Source organism: Scyliorhinus canicula, chromosome 24 (assembly GCF_902713615.1).
Source record: "Scyliorhinus canicula chromosome 24, sScyCan1.1, whole genome shotgun sequence".
Taxonomy (NCBI): Eukaryota; Metazoa; Chordata; class Chondrichthyes; order Carcharhiniformes; family Scyliorhinidae; genus Scyliorhinus; species Scyliorhinus canicula.
Window position 1 is genome coordinate 4,492,502 of NC_052169.1, and position 20,587 is coordinate 4,513,088.

Below are 20,587 nucleotides of genomic sequence, written 5' to 3' on the forward strand. Positions count from 1 at the left end.
TGATGCAGTGTCTATGTTTTAGGCTGAATCCTTGCTGATGGAAAATAATTATACATCATCCCAGCATTGGTAGTGTACCCATCTGTCGCTCCCAAATGAGAAATTCACCTTGTCGGTTGCAAAAACTCTGCCTTTGTCAGTATTCTGGGATTACCATGTAGTCGCGTGTTGGGATTACAACCATGATTCGTTCAGATCAGATAATCTCATTAACTCTCCCCTCCCCTCACCCCCTCCCACATTCCCATGCTAGTAAATTAATTAATTGCAAATGAATTAAAAAGCTAATTTGTGGAGAGTAAAATTCCCTGGAAAGCTAATAAAGTTAATGTGATATTGCAGTCTACCATCGCCATTGCTCTAGAATGAAAGTCCTTCTCTTTCCACACCGTTCAGCATTCCTCACTCCAGTAAGTAATCTTGAGGTCTGCTTTATGAACAGGTTGATTTGACTGAATCAAACACTGAATGTCTCTTCCTTTTTTAAAAACAATAAATACATTTAGAGTACTCAATCCTTTCTTTTTTCCGATTAAGGGGCAATTTAGCATGGCCAGTCCACCTGACCTGCGCATCTTTGGGTTGTGGGGGTGAGACCCACACAAACACGGGGAGAATGTGCAAATTCCACGCGGACAGTGACCCAGGGCCGGGATTCGAACCCGGGTCCTCGGCGCTGATGAATGTCTCTTCCTTTACAATTGAAGTCTGGTTAGCACTGTTGCTTCACAGCTCCAGTGACCCGAGTTCAATCCCGGGATTGGGTGACTGTATGGAGTTTGCACCTTCTCCTCGTGCCTGCATGGGTTTCCTCCGGGTGCTCCGGTTTCCTCCCGCAGTCCAAAGATTTGCAGGTTGGGTGGATTGGCCGTGATAAATGGCCCCTTAGTGTCCAAACATAGCACATTACCACGCAGTACAGGCCCGTCGGCCCTCGATGTTGCACTGACCTGTGAAATCAATCTAAAGCCCATCTGCACTATTCCCTTCTCATCCAATGACCATTTGAATGCGCTTAGTGTTGGTGAGTCCACTACTGTTGCAGGCAGGGCATTCCACGCCCTTACTACTCTCTGAGTAAAGAACCTACCTCTGACATCTGTCCTATATCTATCTCCCCTCAATTTAAAGTTATGTCCCCTCGTGCTGGACATCACCATCCAGGAAAAAGGCTCTCACTGTCCACCCTATCTAATCCTCTGATCATCTTGTATGCCTCAATTAAGTCACCTCTTAACCTTCTTCTCTCTAACGAAAACAGCCTTAAGCCCCTCAGCCTTCCCTCATAAGATCTTCCCTCCATACCAGGCAACATCCTGGTAAATCTCCTCATGATATGTCGGTTAGGTTATAGGGTTGTGGGGTTGGAAGGAGGGAGTGGGCCTAGGTTGGGTGCCCTTTGGAAGCGTTGGTGTAAACTCAGTGGGCCAAATGGACACCTTGTGCGCATTTGGAATTCTATGAATCTATGATGATTGATTCACCTGATGAATCTGCACTGTATGCTTTCTGTAACTGTAATGTCCTTCCTGTAATGGAATGGTCAGTGTGCTAAACTGTGGTGGCTCCATTATTTTGCATGCATTTATTGTTCTCCTTTATTCTTGTACTGTTGACACTTGTGCAGACTCTTGTTTGCTGAGAATACTGGGTCTTTCACTTGGCTGCCTTGCTGCAAACTCCAGTCTGATTTGTTTTCTGTAGGAATATGGTATTAACAAAGAAGAGAAGCTGGACATTGCCTACGCATATTGCCTCCCGCTGATCAAGAAAATGCAGCTGGATCTACAAAGGACGCATGAAGATGAATCTGTCAACAAACTCCACCCCCTGTAAGACAGCCACTTGGAGTGTGAGCCTTTGCTGCATTCAGAGTCTGCCTATGCACTGGATGGACAGAGTTCTAAATCCATCTGCAGTTTGCTTTGCCTTTCTGTGGGAAAATTCTTGTAAAACTAAACAAAATGTCGAGAAAAGAAACAGGGTGGCGTGGAAGGAAAACATTTTTGTGCAGTGAATTGTTACAATCTGGAATGCACTGCCGAAGGGGTTTAGAAGCAGATTCAAGAGCAACTTTCTAAAAGGCATTGGACAAGTAGTTGAAAAAGAAAAATGTGGAGAGAGAGAGAGAGAGCAGGAGTGTGTGACTAATTTCAAAGAGCTGGCACAGAAATGAAGGGCCGAATGGCTTGGAGCACATTGATTCCACCTTGCCACCATGAATACCCAAGGCAAATGGTGCGTTGGTCTTCATAGCGAGAGGATTTGAGTATAGGAATAGAAACGTTTTACCACAACTGCAGAGGGCATTGGTAAGGCCACACTTGGAGCTAAAACACGAGCATTTCTGGAACTGCAGTAGGAGAAGTGAGAAGTGAGTGATTTGGAGCTGATATGGTTCCCAGTGTTAATAGAGGGTGAAGATGCTGCCTGATAGAGTAGCGAAACCTCATTCTAGGTCCGAGCTGAGTTTTCTAATCTGTCCTGCGACCTTGACGAAAGACTGCGTGGTGTCAGAGAGGCAAGGGATGGTGGTGGGGGAGAATCAGCCTGGGTTCCCCATTTAAAACTTTCCACAGTCTAAAGATGTGCAGGTTAGGTGGATTGGCCATGCTAAATGGCCCTTAGTGTCCAAAAGGGTTAGGTGGGATGACTGGGTTACGAGGATAGGGTGGAGTTATGGGTTTAAGTCTTTCCGAGGGCCAGTGCAGACTCGATGGACCTAAGGGCCTCTTTCTGCACTGTAAATTCTATGAAAATCCCCCCCCCCCCCCCCCCCCCCCCCCCAAAGGAGCTATGATGCCCTTTAATGTTAAGCTGTTTGACCATATCTTGTCCAGCTTTCCAGATGAAATGTTTTTTTGTCTTTTATTCTTTTTTTGGGATGTGGGCATCACAGGTGAGGCATTTGTTGCCACCCCTTATTCCCCTTGAACTGAATAGCGTGCTGGACCATGGTCGGTCACATTGCTATGAGACTGGGGTCACATGGTAGGCCAGACCCAGTAAGGAAGGTAGATTTCCTTCCCTAAAGGACATTCATGAAGCAGATAGGTTTTTACGATTATTGCTGATAGTTTCATGGTCATTATTACTGAGATTAGTTTTTAATTCTTGTTTTATTGAATTTGAATTCCCCCAGCAGCTGTGGTGGGATTTGAACCCACGTCCCCAGAAAATTAATCTGGTCTCCCTGTGTCTGCGTGGGTTTCGCCCCCACAACCCAAAGATGTGCAGAGAAGGTGGGTGGATTGGCCAGGCTAAATTGCCCCTTAACTGGGAAAAAAAAAATTGGGTACTCTAAATTTAAAGAGAAAAGAAAAAAAAAAAGAAAATTAATCTGGGTCTCTGGAACTAGTCCAATGACAATCTTGCAATGCCACCATCTCCCCCGGAGATAATCACTCGGGCAAGTTACTCGAAGGCCTTTGGCCTCTGAGGGTCATTACCTTGGCAGGAATCAGTCTCTTCTTCCTAAATCTGTCCTCCTTTAAGCCCCCTTCCCTTAAAACACACCACTTTCACTTAGCTTTAGGTTGCCCGCCTGCTAACTCTTCCTTTGCCTCGGCATTCAGTCTCACCTGCCTTAAGCTTCTCTGAAACACTTGGTATAAACATAGAACATACAGTGCAGAAGGAGGCCATTCGGCCCATCGAGCCTGCACCGACCCACTTAAGCCCTCACTTCCACCCTATCCCCGTAACCCAATAACCCCTCCTAACCTTTTTTGGTCACTAAGGGCAATTTAGCATGGCCAATCCACTTAACCTGCACGTCTTTGGAGTGTGGGAGGAAACCGGAGCACCCGGAGGAAACCCACGCAGGCACGGGGGGACCGTGCAGACTCCGCACAGACAGTGACCCAGCAGGGAATCGAACCTGGGACCCTGGCGCAGTGAAGCCACAGTGCTAACCACTTGTGCTGCCCGATGTCTTCCTAAGTTAAAGGTGCTATATAAATACAAGTGCCGTTTAGGAAAGCTGGGGTGGGGGTGATCAGGAGGTAAAGTAGTGATTGTTTGTTGCATCAGTTGTTGCTCAATGGCATCACTCGCATCTCGGAGGTTGTGGGTTCATGTTCCACTCCTGAGAAATTAGTAAAGGAAATCTAGGCTGTCAGTCAGGTGTAGTATTGAAGGAGTGCTGCACTGTTGGAGATGCTGTTTTTCCAGATTAGACATTAAACTGAGGCCATCTGCCCTTTCAGGTGGATGTAAAAGATCCCATAGCACTATGGTGAAGAAGAGCAGGGCGGTCCCCCCCGTGTCCTGGGACAATATTCATCCTTCAGCCAACATCACTAACACAGATGATCTGGCCCTTCTCTCCTTGCTGTTTGTAGGAGTTGCTGTCGGCTGCCACGTTTCCTGAATTACAACAGGAACTACACTTTGAAAATGACTTCCTGGGCCGTGAAGCACTTTGGGGTCTCCTGAGGTGGTCAAAGGTGCTACATAAATGTTGGTTCAGCCACAGCTAGAGTATTGTGTGCAGTTCTGGAATCCACATCAAAGGAGGGATGTGATAGCCACTGGAAAGGGAGCAGAGGAGATTTCCCAGGATGTTGTCTGGGCTGGAGAGTTTGAGCAATGGAGATTCGATAGACTGGGGCTGTTTTCCTTGGAGCAGAGCAGACTGGAGGGGGGTGGTGGTGACATGATTGGGATGTACAAAATTACGAGGGGCATAGATGGACTGGAAGAAACTTTTCCCCTTGGTGAGGGGATCAATGACCGAGATAAGGGAGGGGAGGTTTAGAGGGGATGTGAGGAAAAACATTTTCTCCCAGAGAGTATTTAGATGTGCACTTGCGATGCCAAGACAGAGAAGACTATGGGCCCAGTGCTGGACAATGGGATTAGAATAGTTAGATGACTGCTTTTGACCAGCGCAGGCGCAGTGGGCCGAAGGGCCTTTTATGTGTTGTAGACCTGTACAACTCCAAATGTAAGTATCACTTTTCTTTCTTGGTTACAGCAGTGCTGACCTGATTAGCTTTTTGTTCTGTTGTTTAGCTATTCCAGAGGGGTGATGTCTCCTGGGCGACACGTTCGAACACGGTTATATTTCACAAGTGAAAGCCACGTCCATTCTTTGCTGAGTTTGTTTCGTTATGGGGGTCTCTTGGGTGTAAGTACTTTCACTTCCACAAGATCAGATGTTCCTCAATGGGTGCTCCTGACAATGGATGAACTTTGAGAGAAAAACATGTATTTTTGATTAATTCTCCCCCCCCCCCCCCTCCCTCTCCCCAGTATGCCCTTTGCCCTCGTTGTTACTCCCACCCCGTCGCGTATCTTCCATCCAATTCCAAAACTATCACAGAAAATTCTTCAATCGATTTTTGTCTGAATTAATGGACTTTCTTCTCTGATTCTCAGGAGCTAAAAGATCAGCAGTGGAAGAGAGCCATGGACTACCTTGGGGCAGTCTCGGAACTGAACTACATGACGCAGATTGTCATAATGTTGTATGAGGATAACAATAAGGTACGCTCTTCGTAAATATATCCAATGGATTCACTGTGTAGTGAGGTGATCGGTAGTAGTTTGAGTTGTATTTTGTCAAACGTCTTTCCTACCTAGGTTTGACATTCCTCCAGTTCCAGCAACTAACCCAAGTAGCCACCTTCGGAACACGGGCTTAGACAGTGAGCATCTGCAAGCAATTCAACTAGAAAATGAGGTTTGGGGCTAATCCTCATCTCCGCACTTGCCAGCAGCAAGCGGATACCGCAGGAACTGCGGCTGGCTTGCTCAGACCAGCTAATTCGCCACAGGGCAGCCATTGAACAGGAGTCTTTCTGGTCCGTACCATTCACCTGGACGTTGCTCTCTTTATTTGAAATGTTTTGGTGTTACTCAGGAAATTATTAACGATAATAGTCAGAATTTGGGCGCCGTGCATTGATGGTCTGACATGCAAATGAAGCTCATGAGCCTGACTGGTCCCATAGTGTAGTAATTATTACGCCTGCTTTACACGCAAGACGATCCTGGGTTCGAGCCCCAGCGGAACCAGATTTTGGAGCCGCACGGTAGCACAGTGGTTAGCACAGCTCCAGGGTCCCAGGTTCGATCCCGGCTCTGGGTCACTGTCCTTGTGGAGTTTGCACATTCTCCCCGTGTTTGCGTGGGTCTCACCCCCACAACCCAAAGATGTCCAGGCAAGGTGGATTGGTCTTGCTAAATTGCCCCTTAATTGGAAAAAATAAAATTGGGTACTCTAAATTTATTTTAAAATAAGGACGCTGCAAAGGAAATAATATTCGGCATATCTCTTACAGCCTAATTTATGAGGCACAGAAAGCTTTTAGGTTGAATATTGAATCAAATAAATGCCTGAAATTAATGTTTATTTATCAGTGTGCATGTTAGCGAATGGTTTCAGCTTGAAGTCTTACATAGTTTCTTACATAGAATTTACAGTGCAGAAGGAGGCCATTCGGCCCATCGAGTCTGCACCGGCTCTTGGAAAGAGCACCCTACCCAAGCTCAACACCTCCACCCTATCCCCATAACCCAGTAACCCCACCTAACACTAAGGGCAATTTTGGACACTAAGGGCAATTTATCATGGCCAATCCACCTAACCTGCACATCTTTGGACTGTGGGAGGAAACCGGAGCACCCGGAGGAAGCCCACGCACACACGGGGAGGATGTGCAGACTCCGCACAGACAGTGACCCAAGCCGGGAATCGAACCTGGGACCCTGGAGCTGTGAAGCAATTATGCTATCCACTATCTTGATAGTGCTGCAGAAGGAAAGGCAGTTCCTTGAGTGCTCCATGTAATTGGAGCCATTTTTAATATACAACACTAAACAGTGATTGAACAACAATGAGGAGCTTCAGGTATACTGCAGTAGGTAATGCTGGTACCCTAACTGGGTCTGATGCTCAGTCTCCAAGCCAGTGACCATGATTGTTAGCATTCCTGGGTATTCCTTGGGTAGCACAGTGGTTAGCACTGTTGCTTCACAGCGGCAGAGGCATGGGTTTGAATCCCGGCTTGGGTCACTGAGGAGTCTGCACGTTCTCCCCGTGTCTGTGTGTGTTTCCTCCGGGTGCTCCGGTTTCCTCCCACAAGTCCCGAAAGACGTGCTGTTAGGTGAATTAGACATTCTGAATTCTCCCTCTGTGTACCAGAACAGGCGCCGGAATGTGGCAACTAGGGGCTTTTCACAGCAACGTCATTGCAGTGTTAATATAAGCCTACTTGTGACACTAATAAAGATTATTATTATTAATGTTTAACTTGTCAACTCAATAACCTTGAGCTCTTAACCTGCTCTGGAATCTGTGGATCTTTGTAAATCAGCTGTTGGGTTCAATTTGGAAATGATTGCTCGGCACCTTCAATGTACCGATCCACCTCTTCAAAGTATATAATCTACTCTGATCATGAGGACACTGGGACATATGGGAGAGGGGATAGTATGAGATCTGACGCCTCTGGGGAATTGTGGAATCCTGAAATTGATTGAGTTAGGAGGTGGGCAGGGAATTTTTCACAGTAAACATAGAATCTTAATAGTAATAATCTTTACTATTGTCACAAGTAGGCTGACATTAACACTGCAATGAGGTTACTATGAAAAGCCCCTAGTCCCCGCATTCCAGCACCTGTCCGGGTACACAGAGGAGGAATCCAGAATGTCCATCTCACCTAACCTGCCCATCTTTGGACTGTGGGAGGAAACCGGAGCGCCCGGAGGAAACCCACGCAGACACTGGGAGAACGCGCAGCCTCTGCACAGACAGTGACCCAAGCCGGGAATCGAATCCGGGACCCTGGTGGTGTGAAGCAACAGTGCTAACCACTGTGCTACCCGTGCCGCCCATAACTTGCAGCACAGAAGGAGGGCATTCACCTTATGCCTGTGCCAGCTGCCTCAAAAGAGCAATCCAATTAGTCTGGTTTCTCCATTCTTTCTCTCTCAGCTGTGGAGTTTTCAGTTCTTCCTGAAATTGGCCGTAATTTTTATTTCCTATTTGTTCTTGCCTTCCTCAGGAGTGGGAACACTAACACTTGGGGTGTGGTAGGAGACAGGATTGCACTGCTCATCAGAGGGGTGGGATCTGGTGGGGAGGGTGTTTCCCCATCCTTTTCATATACGTCTCTCAACAACCTGCTCACAGGGAATAGACTCCTCCCAATAAAGTCAAATTAACAGTATTAAAGAAGAACCTCTCTTGCAGCCACTCTGTTTATAAAGTCGTACATCACAGAATGTGTTCATTCAGACATTGTGCCTATGCCAGCTCTTTGGGAGATCTACCAGATTAGTCCCACTTTCACTCTGTTCTTTCACCATATCCAACAAATTCTTCCTTTTTAATTATTTATCCAGTTCCTTTTAAAAGTTATTATTGAATTTACTTCCACTGCCATTTCAGATTGTGCATTCCCTATCATCATACCTTACTGTGTAAAAAATAAATAAAAGAATTCTCCTTGTCTCCGATCTGGCTTCTTTCCATAAACAGTTATATTGCCCTCTTGCTGCTGACCCTCCTGTTACCTATCTGCTCTTCTCAAAACTGCTCATCCTTTTGAAACCTCTGTTAAAACTTCCCCTAACCTCTGCTGTCAGGATAACAATCGCAGCTTCCCTGGTCTCTCCATGTAAGGGAAATCCGTCATGCCTTTCTCATAATTCTTCCCTGCCCCTCGCCAACACCTCGGCATCCTTCCTAAAGGGCGGTGCCCAGAATTGGACTCACTGTTCCAGATCTAACCAGTGATTTATGAAGGTTTAACGTTATTTCCTTGTTTTTTGCACGCTGTGCTGCTTCTATGACCGCCGATGCCTTTATTAGCAGCTTTATCGACTTGTCCAATGCTCTTGTACCTGTGACGTATACCATGTAATTTTGAAGTGTTTTGATTATTTAATATTAGGACCCATCGTCAGAAGAACGATTCCATGTGGAGCTCCATTTCAGCCCAGGTGCTAAAGGTTGTGACGAAGACGAAAACGCCCCCACAGGGTCTGGGTTTCGGCCTGCATCAGCTGAGGTAAATCCCATTGGAATCCCTTGGGCAATTTCCCTTCGCTGTCATTTTTTACAAATTTCTTTGATGAACTGCAAAAATAATCTGATTTGCCGCAATATCTTGCTGACTTGCATGTATAACTGATCCTTCTTCAAACATGGGTCTGAACACGTCAAAAACTAACATTTCAGGCATTCATATTCTCTGATGAAAATAATTATAAGTCAGTCACAGCTCAATAGGCATTCTCGCCTCTGATGAGAAACGTCAGCGATGAGAATAGATTGGAGAGGTTGGGACTGTTCTCCTTGGAGAGAAGGATGTGGAGATGCTGGCCTTGGACTGGGGTGAGCACAGTAAGAAGTTTTACAACACCAGGTTACAGTCCAACCGGTTTGTTTGGAATCACTGGCTTTCAGAGCGCAGCTCCTTCCTCAGGTGAATGAAGGAGCTGCGCTCCGACAACGAGTGACTCCAAATAAACCTGTTGGACATTAACCTGGTGTTGCAAGACTTCTTACTGGGGTGAAGGAGGCTAAGAGGAGGTTTGATAGAGATGTTCAAAATCATGAGAGGGCTGGACAGAGTAGACAGGGAAAAAGTGCTCCCCCTTCGTGAAAGGGTCGAGAACGAGAAGGCACAGATTAAAAGTGTTTCGCAAAAGAAGCAAATGTGATGTGAGAAAAAACTTTTGCTTCAGGTCTGGAATGCATTGCCAGGAAGTGTGGTGGAAGCAGGGTCAATCGAGGTATTGAAGAGGGCATTAGTTGATTATTTGAATAGAAACAATGTGCAGGAGTACAGAGGAATGGCATGAGGTCATAATGCTCAAATGGAGAGCTGGTACAGACAGGATGCACCGTAATGATTCTCTGATTCTGAGAGTCATAAAGTTGTGAGTTCCTGTCCCACTCGAGAGACTTGAGCACAATAATCCACACTGAGGCTTCAGTGCTGTGCTGAGGGAGTGCTGCATTGTTGCTGATGTCGCCTTTTGATTGAGATGTTAAACCGGTGCTCATAGCCATTAAACCGAAGCTCCGACTATCTTTCAGGTGGACATAAATGATCATATGGCACTTAAAGAGGAGCAGGAGAGTTCTCCCGGTGTCCTGTCCAACTTCGACCAACACCAATAAAACAATTACCAATCCTTTGTGAGAACTCGCTCTGTGAAAATTGGCTAACACATTACAACAGGGGCTATACTTCAAAAATATTTAATTGGCTGTAAAGCACTTGGGAACCTCTTGAGGTCCTGCAAGGTGCTGGAGAAATGCAAGTTTGTCTTTCTTGAACTTTTTCAAGTTCTGCAAATGGTGATGAAGCAATTTTGTCTTGAGATTTGGCTTGGGATGTGCTTTAATTCTGTCAAGAACATAATAACTAGGAGCAGCTTTAGGCAATTCAGCCTCTCGAGCCCGCTCCAACACTCAATACAGTCATGGCTGATCTCCTCTCGGCCTCAACTCCACTTTCCTGCCCGTTCTCCATAACCCTTCAACCCATCACTAATTAAAAATCTGTCCAACTCCTCAAATTTACTTAATATCCCGGCATTCATCGCACTCTGGGGTAGTGAATTCCACAGATTCACAACCCTTTGGGAGAAGTCATTTCTCCTCATCTCCGTTTAAATCTGCTACCCCTTATCCTAAAACCATGGCCTCTCGTTCTAGATTGCCCCACAGGAGGCAACATCCACTCTAAGTCTACTTTGTCAATACCTTTTACCATCTTCTATACCTCAATACATCTCTCCATCTTCCAAACTCAGGGAGCATAGGCCTAAATTGCTCAATCACCCTTTATAATTCAAACCCCTCATCTCTGGCATCAATCCAGTGAACCTCCTCTGAACTGCTTCTCATGCAACTACGTCTCTCCCCAAATAAGGGGACCAAAACTGTGCAAAATGCACCAGATGCGGTCTCACCAATGCCTTGAACAGTCACAGCAACACTTCCTACTTTTATACTCTATCCCTTCAGCTACAAAGACCAAAATTCCATGTGCCCTCCTTATTACCCGCTGTACCTGCAGGCTAGTTTTCTGCAATTCATACACAAGAACACCCAGATCCCTCTGCACTGAAACACTCTTGAAATTTCTCTCCATTTAGATAATAAGTTGCCTTTCCATTTTTCTGACTGAAATTGATAACCTTACACTTGTCCACGATAAACACCCATCTGCCAAATTTTGGCCCACTCCCTAACCTATCTACATCCATTTGTAAATTACTTGGGCGGGATTCTCCATTAGTGGGACTATGTCCCCACGCCGACGTCAAAACGGTAGAGTTTTATGCCAGAAAAACTGGCATCAAAGGGACACGTATTTCTAGCCCTGCAGGGGGCTAACAGAAACCCGGAGTAGATCTTGCGGCTTTTGCTGCAGATACAGGCCCCCGCACCTCTGGGTCGGAGGCCGTGCGTGAACACGGTGGCGGCTTCCAGCGACCGCGCAGTGGCTCCATAGCGGACTCGGACCGTGGAGCTGCACCCAAAAAAAGAGACCCCCCCCCCGATCGGCCGCGTGCCCGACCCTCAACCCTCGCACAAGCATTTACTGGCCGCCGATAAGACCCCCCGCCCCCGACCAGGACGGCCACGGACTGAGTCCGCAGCCGCCACGTGAGTCTCCCAACCAGCTGGACCAGTTAGATCCACACCGTAGGAACTTCGGCCGGTCAGGGGCAGAGGGTGGGGGAGCGAGCCTCTGGCAATAAGCCCCAGGCGGCGCGGCGTACTCTCTGGTGACGCCACGTTTCGGGGCCCGCAGAATCGGGGAACTGCCGCTGATTTCGATTTCTTGCAGGAAAATGGATCCCCCCCCCCCCAACCTTGCGCCGGCCGCGATTCTGGCGTCGGGGTGCAGAGAATCCAGTCACATATTTCCTCATTGCAACTTACTATCCCACCTATGTTAGTGCCATCTGCAAATCTGACTGTAGTGCACAAGGAGTTAAAAACAGCTTGGTTCAGAGAAGACTTCGTCTGGCTGATATCATTATTGTTGGACGTTTGCCCCAGGGCAGAATCAACCCATTAGGCTTAAACTGAGAGATTTGTTCAAATATGTTTATAATAGATAGTAACAGAGCTTTATTATATTTGTTAGCTCCCACTCACTTTTATGGAAGATATTTCTCTTTCTTTTCCTTTTTGAAATCACTGAGTCTGTCTGTAGCCTTTGGAGGGACATAATAAGGCGGCTGGCTTCCAATTAAGGCGAGTAAAAACAAGGACAGCTAAGTATAAGATTATCACTGATGCCATAGTTGAGCACAACTGTTGAAAGCTATTATTTTCTACTACACAGAATTCTACAGCCTTGACTACGAAACAAATGCCATTACTGCTACAGTATTGTTTACTGTTAAATGTATCTGTTTGGCTGAGAAAGCCCAATTCAGAGCAGTGTTAATCTGCAGTCTTCCAAAGATGAGAAGGAGAAAAGCTAATTTTTTTTAAATTTAGAGTATCCAATTCTCTTTTTTCCAATTAAGGGGACAATTCAGCGTGGCCAATCCACCTAACCTGCACATCTTTGAGTAGTGGGGGTGAGGCCCACGCAGACACTGACTGGGAGAACGTGCAGACTCCACGCACACACACACAGTCACCCAGGACAGGAATTAAACCCGGGTCCCTGGCGTTGTGAGGCAGCAGTGCTAACCACTGTGCCAGCGTGCCGCCCAAGAGATTGCCATAATGCTGTTTCTTTCTTCCCTAGAATGAAGGCGGCTCCAAAACTGATCAGGGAAGCATGGAGGATCTTTCGGAGAATCGGGGAAGCGATGATGTGGATGGATTTCCTCCAGCCTTGCCCCAGCTAGCAGAGCCCTTCCAGATTCATAAGAAGTCTGCCCTGACCAAGACAAGGAAGATGGGCTCAATGGAGGTAAATGATGGTGAAGCACATCGTGCCCGTCTGGAATTACTTCTCTCCTCTAGGGAGAGAAATCGCCGCTATTCCAGGTTCTCCACGTGCCTAATAATTTTTCAAATAATAATCTTTACTGTCACAAGTAGACTGACATTAACACTGCAATTAAGTTACTATGAAAATTCCATAGTCGCTACACTCTGGCGCCTGTTCGGGTACACGGAGGGAGAATTCAGAACATCCAATTCACCTAACAAGCACGTCTTTCGGGACTTATGGGAGGAAACTGGAGCACCCGGAGGAAACCCACACAGACATGGGGAGAAGGTGCAGACTCCACACAAACAGCGACCCAAGCCGGGAATCGAACCTGGGACCCTGGCGCTGTAAAGCAACAGTGCTAACCAGTGTGCTACCGTGCTAGCTAATTGTCTCCAGAACCCACTTGTACCTGCCAGTGCAGAATCTATCCCTGGTCTATAAAAGATATCTTTGTTAGAGATGCACCTTACATGCAGGATAAAATTTTAACCTCCCAAGCATTATCTCGGGTTAAACCTTGACTGCGAGACCAGTGGATATAGAAATTAACTGGTTAAAATGGTCATTTATTTCTAGCCTGAGTAGTATTATGTTTACTGCTCTCCATAGTTCAGATCCATGTGATGGTGGAAGTTGGCACCCCTCTCTGAATTAACCTGCGCAGTGCCGAGTCCCTACTGTCAAGTGTTTCAGACAAAGTGTGTTCTGTGCCCCAACTTAAGATTGCAAACAAAGGAAGCTTGCTTCGAATGCGGATTAATAGGCACCACATTTTTCTGAATCCACAATGATCTCCGCAAATTGGATTATTTTTACTATGAGCTGCTGTCGACTGAGACCAGTTTGCTTTTTGACCGGCTGTACACTCCCCTCCCCCGGTGTATAAGCTCCTGGGGTTACATTTTTGTTCCTCTTTTTGAAGGGAAGGTTTCCCCATGGTTGCGACGAGAGTGTTACTCTGCATCAGCAGAGTGGCTGGTTGAGAGTGCAGATCTTCCCCAAACCAGTGGGTTTCGTCGACAGTTACTGAAATCCTCAACTTGACTGGGCTTCCTTTTCATGCAAAATATCTCTTGTTGGAAGGTGCTGTCGGAGAATTCCTCCAAGTGCGGTGGATACCGGCTGCTGGCTCCTCCATATTCCAGACAGCTGTCCGATGTGAAACAGAGCGGTCTGGGTAAGAGATTTTGACATTCGGAAACCTGTTTACAATGCAATCGCGGTGCAGCCTCACTATATGCACGCCACCGTAAATAGTGACTTTGTGAACTTGCAGACCTGCTCACGAGCACCAACCTAGCATGCAAAACCTTTTAAAGGACTTACTTTTGGATTTTAACAACATTTTAGAGGTGACTTTATTCATCAAGCATTGGCTCTCTTTAGGATTGCTGGGAGCTGTTGACTGATTTCCAAAGTTCAGCTGGGGCAGGGCATAGATTCAGGCAAACCCTTGGGGTGGGGGTGCAATTTGTTTGCAAGTGCTGCATAGGCTTAGTGACTCACTGGGGCTGGCAGCATCACTGGTAGCTCCCTACGCAGTGTTCTTCAACGATAGGAAGCACCATCGCATGAACAAAATATCTCCCTACTGAACTTTGAAAGCAGAGTTGTCTTTAATCTTTCAAAGTTTGAGGACAAGTTGCTAAAATTGTTTTTTTGGGGTGAGTGGGAGGCAGGGGACACGTGGACAGGGACATGGGGCACAAAAGCAAACGGGGAATGTAATGCACTTGTTGACCGGGCTATAGTTTTCGAATATTGTGTCCACTGCAGGAATGCCAAGAGTACAGAAGAGATTTACTGAGGTGTTACTTAGACAAGACTATAAAAAGCTGTGACTTTTCACGAGAACATGAAGTTTAGAAGGAGGCTCAGTAGAAGTGGGATTTTGTTAAGATAGAGAGAAGCTGTGACTGCTGGTTTTGAGTTAGTAACGAGACAAAGATCACAAATAGGACAAAAGATGTGGTTAGGAAAGATATTTTAATGATTGGAATGACCTGGCAGTAACAGTGGTGGACAGAGGAGCTTTAAGTAGAAACAATTAAATATTTGCAAAAAGAAAAACTGTGAATGGTAAAGGAGAAGGGGCAAAGTGATAGAGATAGAGAAATACAGCACAGAACAGGCCCTTCGGCCCACGATGTTGCGCCGAACTTTTGTCCTCGGTTAATCATAGAATTTTGGACAATTTTTCATGGCCAATCCACCCAAACCTGCACATCTTTGGACTGTGGGAGGAAACCGGAGTACCCGGAGGAAACCCACGCAGTCACGGGGAGGATGTGCAGACTCCACACAGACAGCGACCCAAGTCGAAATCGAACTTGGGACCCTGGAGCTGTGAAGCAATTGTGCTATCCACAATGCTACCATGCTGCCCTTAAGAAGTTAACCTACACTCCATTATTCTACCCTAATCCATGTACCTATCCAATAGCCGCTTGAAGGTCCCTAACTTTTCCGACTCAACTACTTCCACAGGCAGTGCATTCCATGCCCCCACTACTCTCTGGGTAAAGACCCTACCTCTGACATCCCCTCTATATCTTCCACCATTTATCTTAAATTTATGTCCCCTTGTAATGGTGTGTTCCACCCGGGAAAAAAGTCTCTGACTGTCTACTCTATCTATTCCCCTAATCATCTTATAAACCTCTATCAAGTCGCCCCTCATCCCTCTCCGTTCTAATGAGAAAAGGCCTAGCACCCTCAACCTTTCCTCGTATGACCTACTCTCCATTCCAGGCAACATCCTGGTAAATCTCCTTTGCACCTTTTCCAAAGCTTCCACATTCTTCCTAAAATGAGGTGACCAGAACTGCACACAGTACTCCAAATGTGGCCTGATCAAGGTTTTGTACAGCTGCATCATCACCTCACGGCTCTTAAATCCAATCCCTCTGCTAATGAACGCTAGCACACCATAGGCCTTCTTCACAGCTCTATCCACTTGAGTGGCAACTTTCAAAGATCTATGAACATAGACCCCAAGATCTCTCTGCTCCTCCACATTGCCAAGAACCCTACCGTTAACCCTGTATTCCGCATTCATATTTGTCCTTCCAAAATGGACAACCTCACACTTGTCAGGGTTAAACTCCATCTGCCACTTCTCAGCCCAGCTCTGCATTCTATCTATGTCTCTTTGAAGCCGACAACAGCCCTCCTCACTATCCACAACTCCACCAATCTTCGTATCATCTGCAAATTTACTGACCCACCCTTCAACTCCCTCATCCAAGTCGTTAATGAAAATCACAAACAGCAGAGGACCCAGAACTGATCCCTGCGGTATGCCACTGATAACTGGGCTCCAGGCTGAATATTTGCCATCCACCACCACTCTCTGTCTTCTATCGGTTAGCCAGTTTTTTTTATCCAACTGGCCAAATTTCCCACTATCTCATGCCTCCTTACTTTCTGCATAAGCCTACCATGGGGAACCTTATCAAATGCCTTACTAAAATCCATGTACACTACATCCACTGCTTTACCTTCATCCACATGCTTGGTCACCTCCTCAAAGAAGTCAATAAGACTTGTAAGGCAAGACCTACCCCTCACAAATCCGTGCTGACTATCCCTAATCAAGCAATGCCTTTCCAGATGCTCAGAAATCCTATCCCTCAGTACCCTTTCCATTACTTTGCCTACCACCGAAGTAAGACTAACTGGCCTGTAATTCCCAGGGTTATCCCTATTCCCTTTTTTGAACAGGGGCACGACATTCGCCACTCTCCAATCCTCTGGTACCACCCCTGTTGACAGCGAGGACGAAAAGATCATTGCCAACGGCTCTGCAATTTCATTTCTTGCTTCCCATAGAATCCTTGGATATATCCCGTCAGGCCCGGGGGACTTGTCTATCCTCAAGTTTTTCAAAACGCGCAACACATCTTTCTTCCTGACAAGTATCTCCTCAAGCTTATCAGTCTGCTTCACGCTGTCCTCTCCAACAATATGGCCCCTCTCGTTTGTAAATACTGAAGAAAAATACTTGTTCAAGACCTCTCCTATCTCTTCAGACTCAATACACAATCTCCCGCTACTGTCCTTAATCGGACCTACCCTCGCTCTAGTCATTCTCATATTTCTCACATATGTGTAAAAGGCCTTGGGGTTTTCCTTGATCCTACCCACCAAAGATTTTTCATGCCCTCTCTTAGCTCTCCTAATCCCTTTCTTCAGTTCCCTCCTGGCTATCTTGTATCCCTCCAGCGCCCTGTCTGAACCTTGTTTCCTCAGCCTTACATAAGTCTCCTTCTTCCTCTTAACAAGACATTCAACCTCTTGTCAACCATGGTTCCCTCACTCGACCATCTCTTCCCTGCTTGACAGGGACATACATATCAAAGACACGCAGTACCTGTTCCTTGAACAAGTTCCACATTTCACTTGTGTCCTTCCCTGACAGCCTATGTTCCCAACTTCTGCACTTCAATTCTTGTCTGACAGCATTGTATTTACCCTTCCCCCAATTATAAACCTTGCCCTGTTGCACGCACCTATCCCTCTCCATAACTAAAGTGAAAGTCACAGAATTGTGGTCACTACCTCCAAAATGCTCCCCCACTAACAAATCTAACACCTGCCCTGGTTCATTACCAAGTACTGAATCCAATATGGCCTCCCCTCTGGTCGGACAATCTACATACTGTGTTAGAAAAGCTTCCTGGACACACTGCACAAACACTACCCCATCCAAACTATTTGATCTAAAGAGTTTCCACTCAATGTTTGGGAAGTTGAAGTCACCCATGACTACTACCCTGTGACTTCTGCACCTTTCCAAAATCTGTTTCCCAATCTGTTCCTCCACATCTCTGCTGCTATTGGGGGGCCTATAGAAAACTCCCAACAAGGTGACTGCTCCTTTCCTATTTCTGACTTCAAAAAAATAAGCTCATTCAGTATTGATGGGCCGAATGGCTGTGCTGTAAAATCCTGTTATTCTAGGCACCTGTTGGTAGTTAATAATCCTTATAAAGTGGTTATAATGTGTGCAGTAATGGTATTGCTTCATTAATTGAATATGAAGGAAAGTCGAGGTCCATATAGGGTAGGGACCAAGCACTAACTTTCCACTTCTGAAAGATGGGCTAGGAGCAGACCAGAGCTGGCCGCAGGACTAGGAAGGTTTCATTCCAGACCCCATTGGTGGTCCGAATGCTGGCCCCAGGCATCTTTGATGGGAAAGGAACTCAAGAGCCCTTTGAAGCTCCCCTGCTTCTCCTGGTCTACAAGTGACGCTGTAAAGGCTCTTAACTCCTCCCTATTGCTATTCTCACCTTGCTTCAGGTACCAGGCTTCCCAAGGCCTGGAAATCATAGATTTCCTACAGTGCGGAAGGAGGACATTTGGCCCATTGGGTCTACACCCACCCTTCATAAGAGCACCCTACCTAGGCCCATTCCCCCACCCTAACCCTGTAACCCCATAACTCCACCTAACCATTGGACACTAAGGGGCAATTTATCATGACCAATCCACCTAACCTGCACATCTTTGGATTGTGGGAGCAAACCTGAGCAACGGGAAGAAACCCACGCAGACACGGGGAGAAGGTGCAAACTTCACACAGACACCAAGGTTGGAATTTAACCCGGGTCCCTGGCACTGAGGCAGAAGTGCTAACCACTGTGCCACCATACTGCCCACAGTAAAACCTTCAAAGAAGGTGAAGCCAGAGGCCACCAGCCTCAATACCATAATTAAAATGCTCATGGGAGTGGCGTTGGCTTCCCACTTTTCCTGCCTCCGTTAAAAGAGGCCCTTCACTGTCGCTGGGTCAAAACCTTGGAACTCCCTTCCTAGCAGCACTGTGGATGTACCTACACCACATAGACTGAAGAGGCTCACCGCCACTTTGTTGAAGGAAGCTCAGGATGGGCCATGAATGCTGACCTTGCCAGTGCTACCCACATCTCACGAATGAACAAATAAAAAAAAACTCTGAAGGTGGTGGGTCAGAGCTGACTTCCTGATGCAATCAGAATCTTTCCCTTTTTCTTAACGCCACCCCCTCCCCCAATGCTCTGTGTTCACCCATGTTAAAGCCCCATTGTGTGTTCAGAGCCAAGAGTAAATGTTTATGTTGGCTGTAAATGAATTTTGACACATAGATTTCTATTGGCAAGGTGGGAGACGAAAATGTTGGCTGCAATGTTTTACGAAAGAGGCTAGTTCACTCGGTTGGCTGGTGTGGGAATTGGGACAATGTCACAATAGTACAGTGAGGGACTGCTGCTTTATGATTGGGGCTAGTATTCACTGTTGGAGCAGAGTGGAAACAGTGGGTGTAATTCTCTGTGGCCCACTGCGGGCAGCTGCGTTCCCGATGTGGCGGAGAATCGGGCATCAGGGAAGAATTGGGATGGGTGCCAGGCGTTGATCCGTTTGCGATGTTTCGGCTCCCCGCTGTCGGCGGGATCGAGATCGAGGTTGCAAATGAATCTTAATGACCCAGCTAGCGGAACGAGCCCCATATTCTCCGGGTCCGGGTGAGTCTCCGGCCCTCTGGGCTGGGAATAGCGTGGGTGGGATTTACTACATGTATTTCCCAGGGTGGCCCTGACGTGGTGGACCTCGCAGTGGGGAAAGGGGGTACTTCCTTAAGTGAGTTGCCCCCAAAGTCCATCTGTGGACCACCCCCCTCCACAATGTACGAGCTGCCAACGAAGATGAACCCTGAGCCACAGAAGGAGATACTAGGACTGGTGACAAAAAGTATGCTCCAAGAGATAAGTTTGTTAGATAGGTTCCTTTTCTTAAAGGAAAGAAAAAACTTACAATTATATAGCATGTTTCATGTCTTTGGCCTATCCCAAAGCATTTTAAAGCCAGTACAGTACTTTTGAAGTGTGGTTAGTGTAATGTAGGAAACCGGGCTGTCAATTTACACATTGCAAGGTGCACAAGTAGCAATATAGTAATATCCAGATCCTCTGTTCTAGTGTTGCTGGCCAAGATAAAAGAAGGGTGGAGAGACACATTTAGGATGGGAGAGCTTAGGAACAGATGCCTGAAGGCACAGTTGCCAGTGGTTAAGCACAGATTAGAGACTGTACAAGAGAGCAGAACTGGAGAAACAGAGTGTGTTCAGACGGTTGTAGGACTGGCGAAGGTTATCGAGGTGTGGCGAGACTAGGTCACTGAGGGCTTGGGTCCTAGATTTTCAGGCAGGGAATGGAAAAGCTGAAAAGGTTAGATTGAGTTCTGCTGGGTATCCAAAGACGTTACAGCCTCAATTGGTGCCGTGCTGGGCCCACTGAATGCTGGGCCCTACTGCACAGAATAGAAAATGGCCAGCTGCCTGATACCTTAAAGGAGTCCCTTGTAGCAGCTGTAGAAGTGATAACCAATAACTGTATGGCCCCTTTTGGCCATCAGGATGGCCATTACGTGTGCCTTGCTGCTTAATCCTCCCCCACGTACTGGACAATGTTGACCGTCACCCTCCCCTCCCTCTTCATACTAATCGACCCAACCTGCCCCCCCCCCCCCCCCCCAAAGTCCGGAGCTATCAGCAATTGGAATTCACAGTGCAGTTGACCAACTGAATGCAAATGAACCTTGTGCAGCCGATTACCGCACCAACCCTATCCAACAACTGCCAGTAATGAAAATCAACTCCAGTCTGTCCAAAT

At 46.7% G+C, this 20,587-nt stretch overlaps 1 protein-coding gene across 6 annotated transcripts in view; it reads left to right on the top strand.

Annotated features, from left to right (window-relative positions):
* Positions 1 to 20,587, top strand: part of ppip5k1a (diphosphoinositol pentakisphosphate kinase 1a) — a 149,821-nt gene that overhangs the window by 89,268 nt on the left and 39,966 nt on the right. For all 6 annotated transcript variants that reach the window (XM_038784073.1, XM_038784074.1, XM_038784075.1 and 3 more), the window contains 6 exons: positions 1,705 to 1,832; positions 5,017 to 5,131; positions 5,383 to 5,490; positions 8,907 to 9,023; positions 12,741 to 12,908; positions 14,019 to 14,112. In XM_038784073.1, the coding sequence (XP_038640001.1) occupies positions 1,705 to 1,832; positions 5,017 to 5,131; positions 5,383 to 5,490; positions 8,907 to 9,023; positions 12,741 to 12,908; positions 14,019 to 14,112 (730 nt within the window). The remainder of the gene's footprint in view (positions 1 to 1,704; positions 1,833 to 5,016; positions 5,132 to 5,382; positions 5,491 to 8,906; positions 9,024 to 12,740; positions 12,909 to 14,018; positions 14,113 to 20,587) is intronic.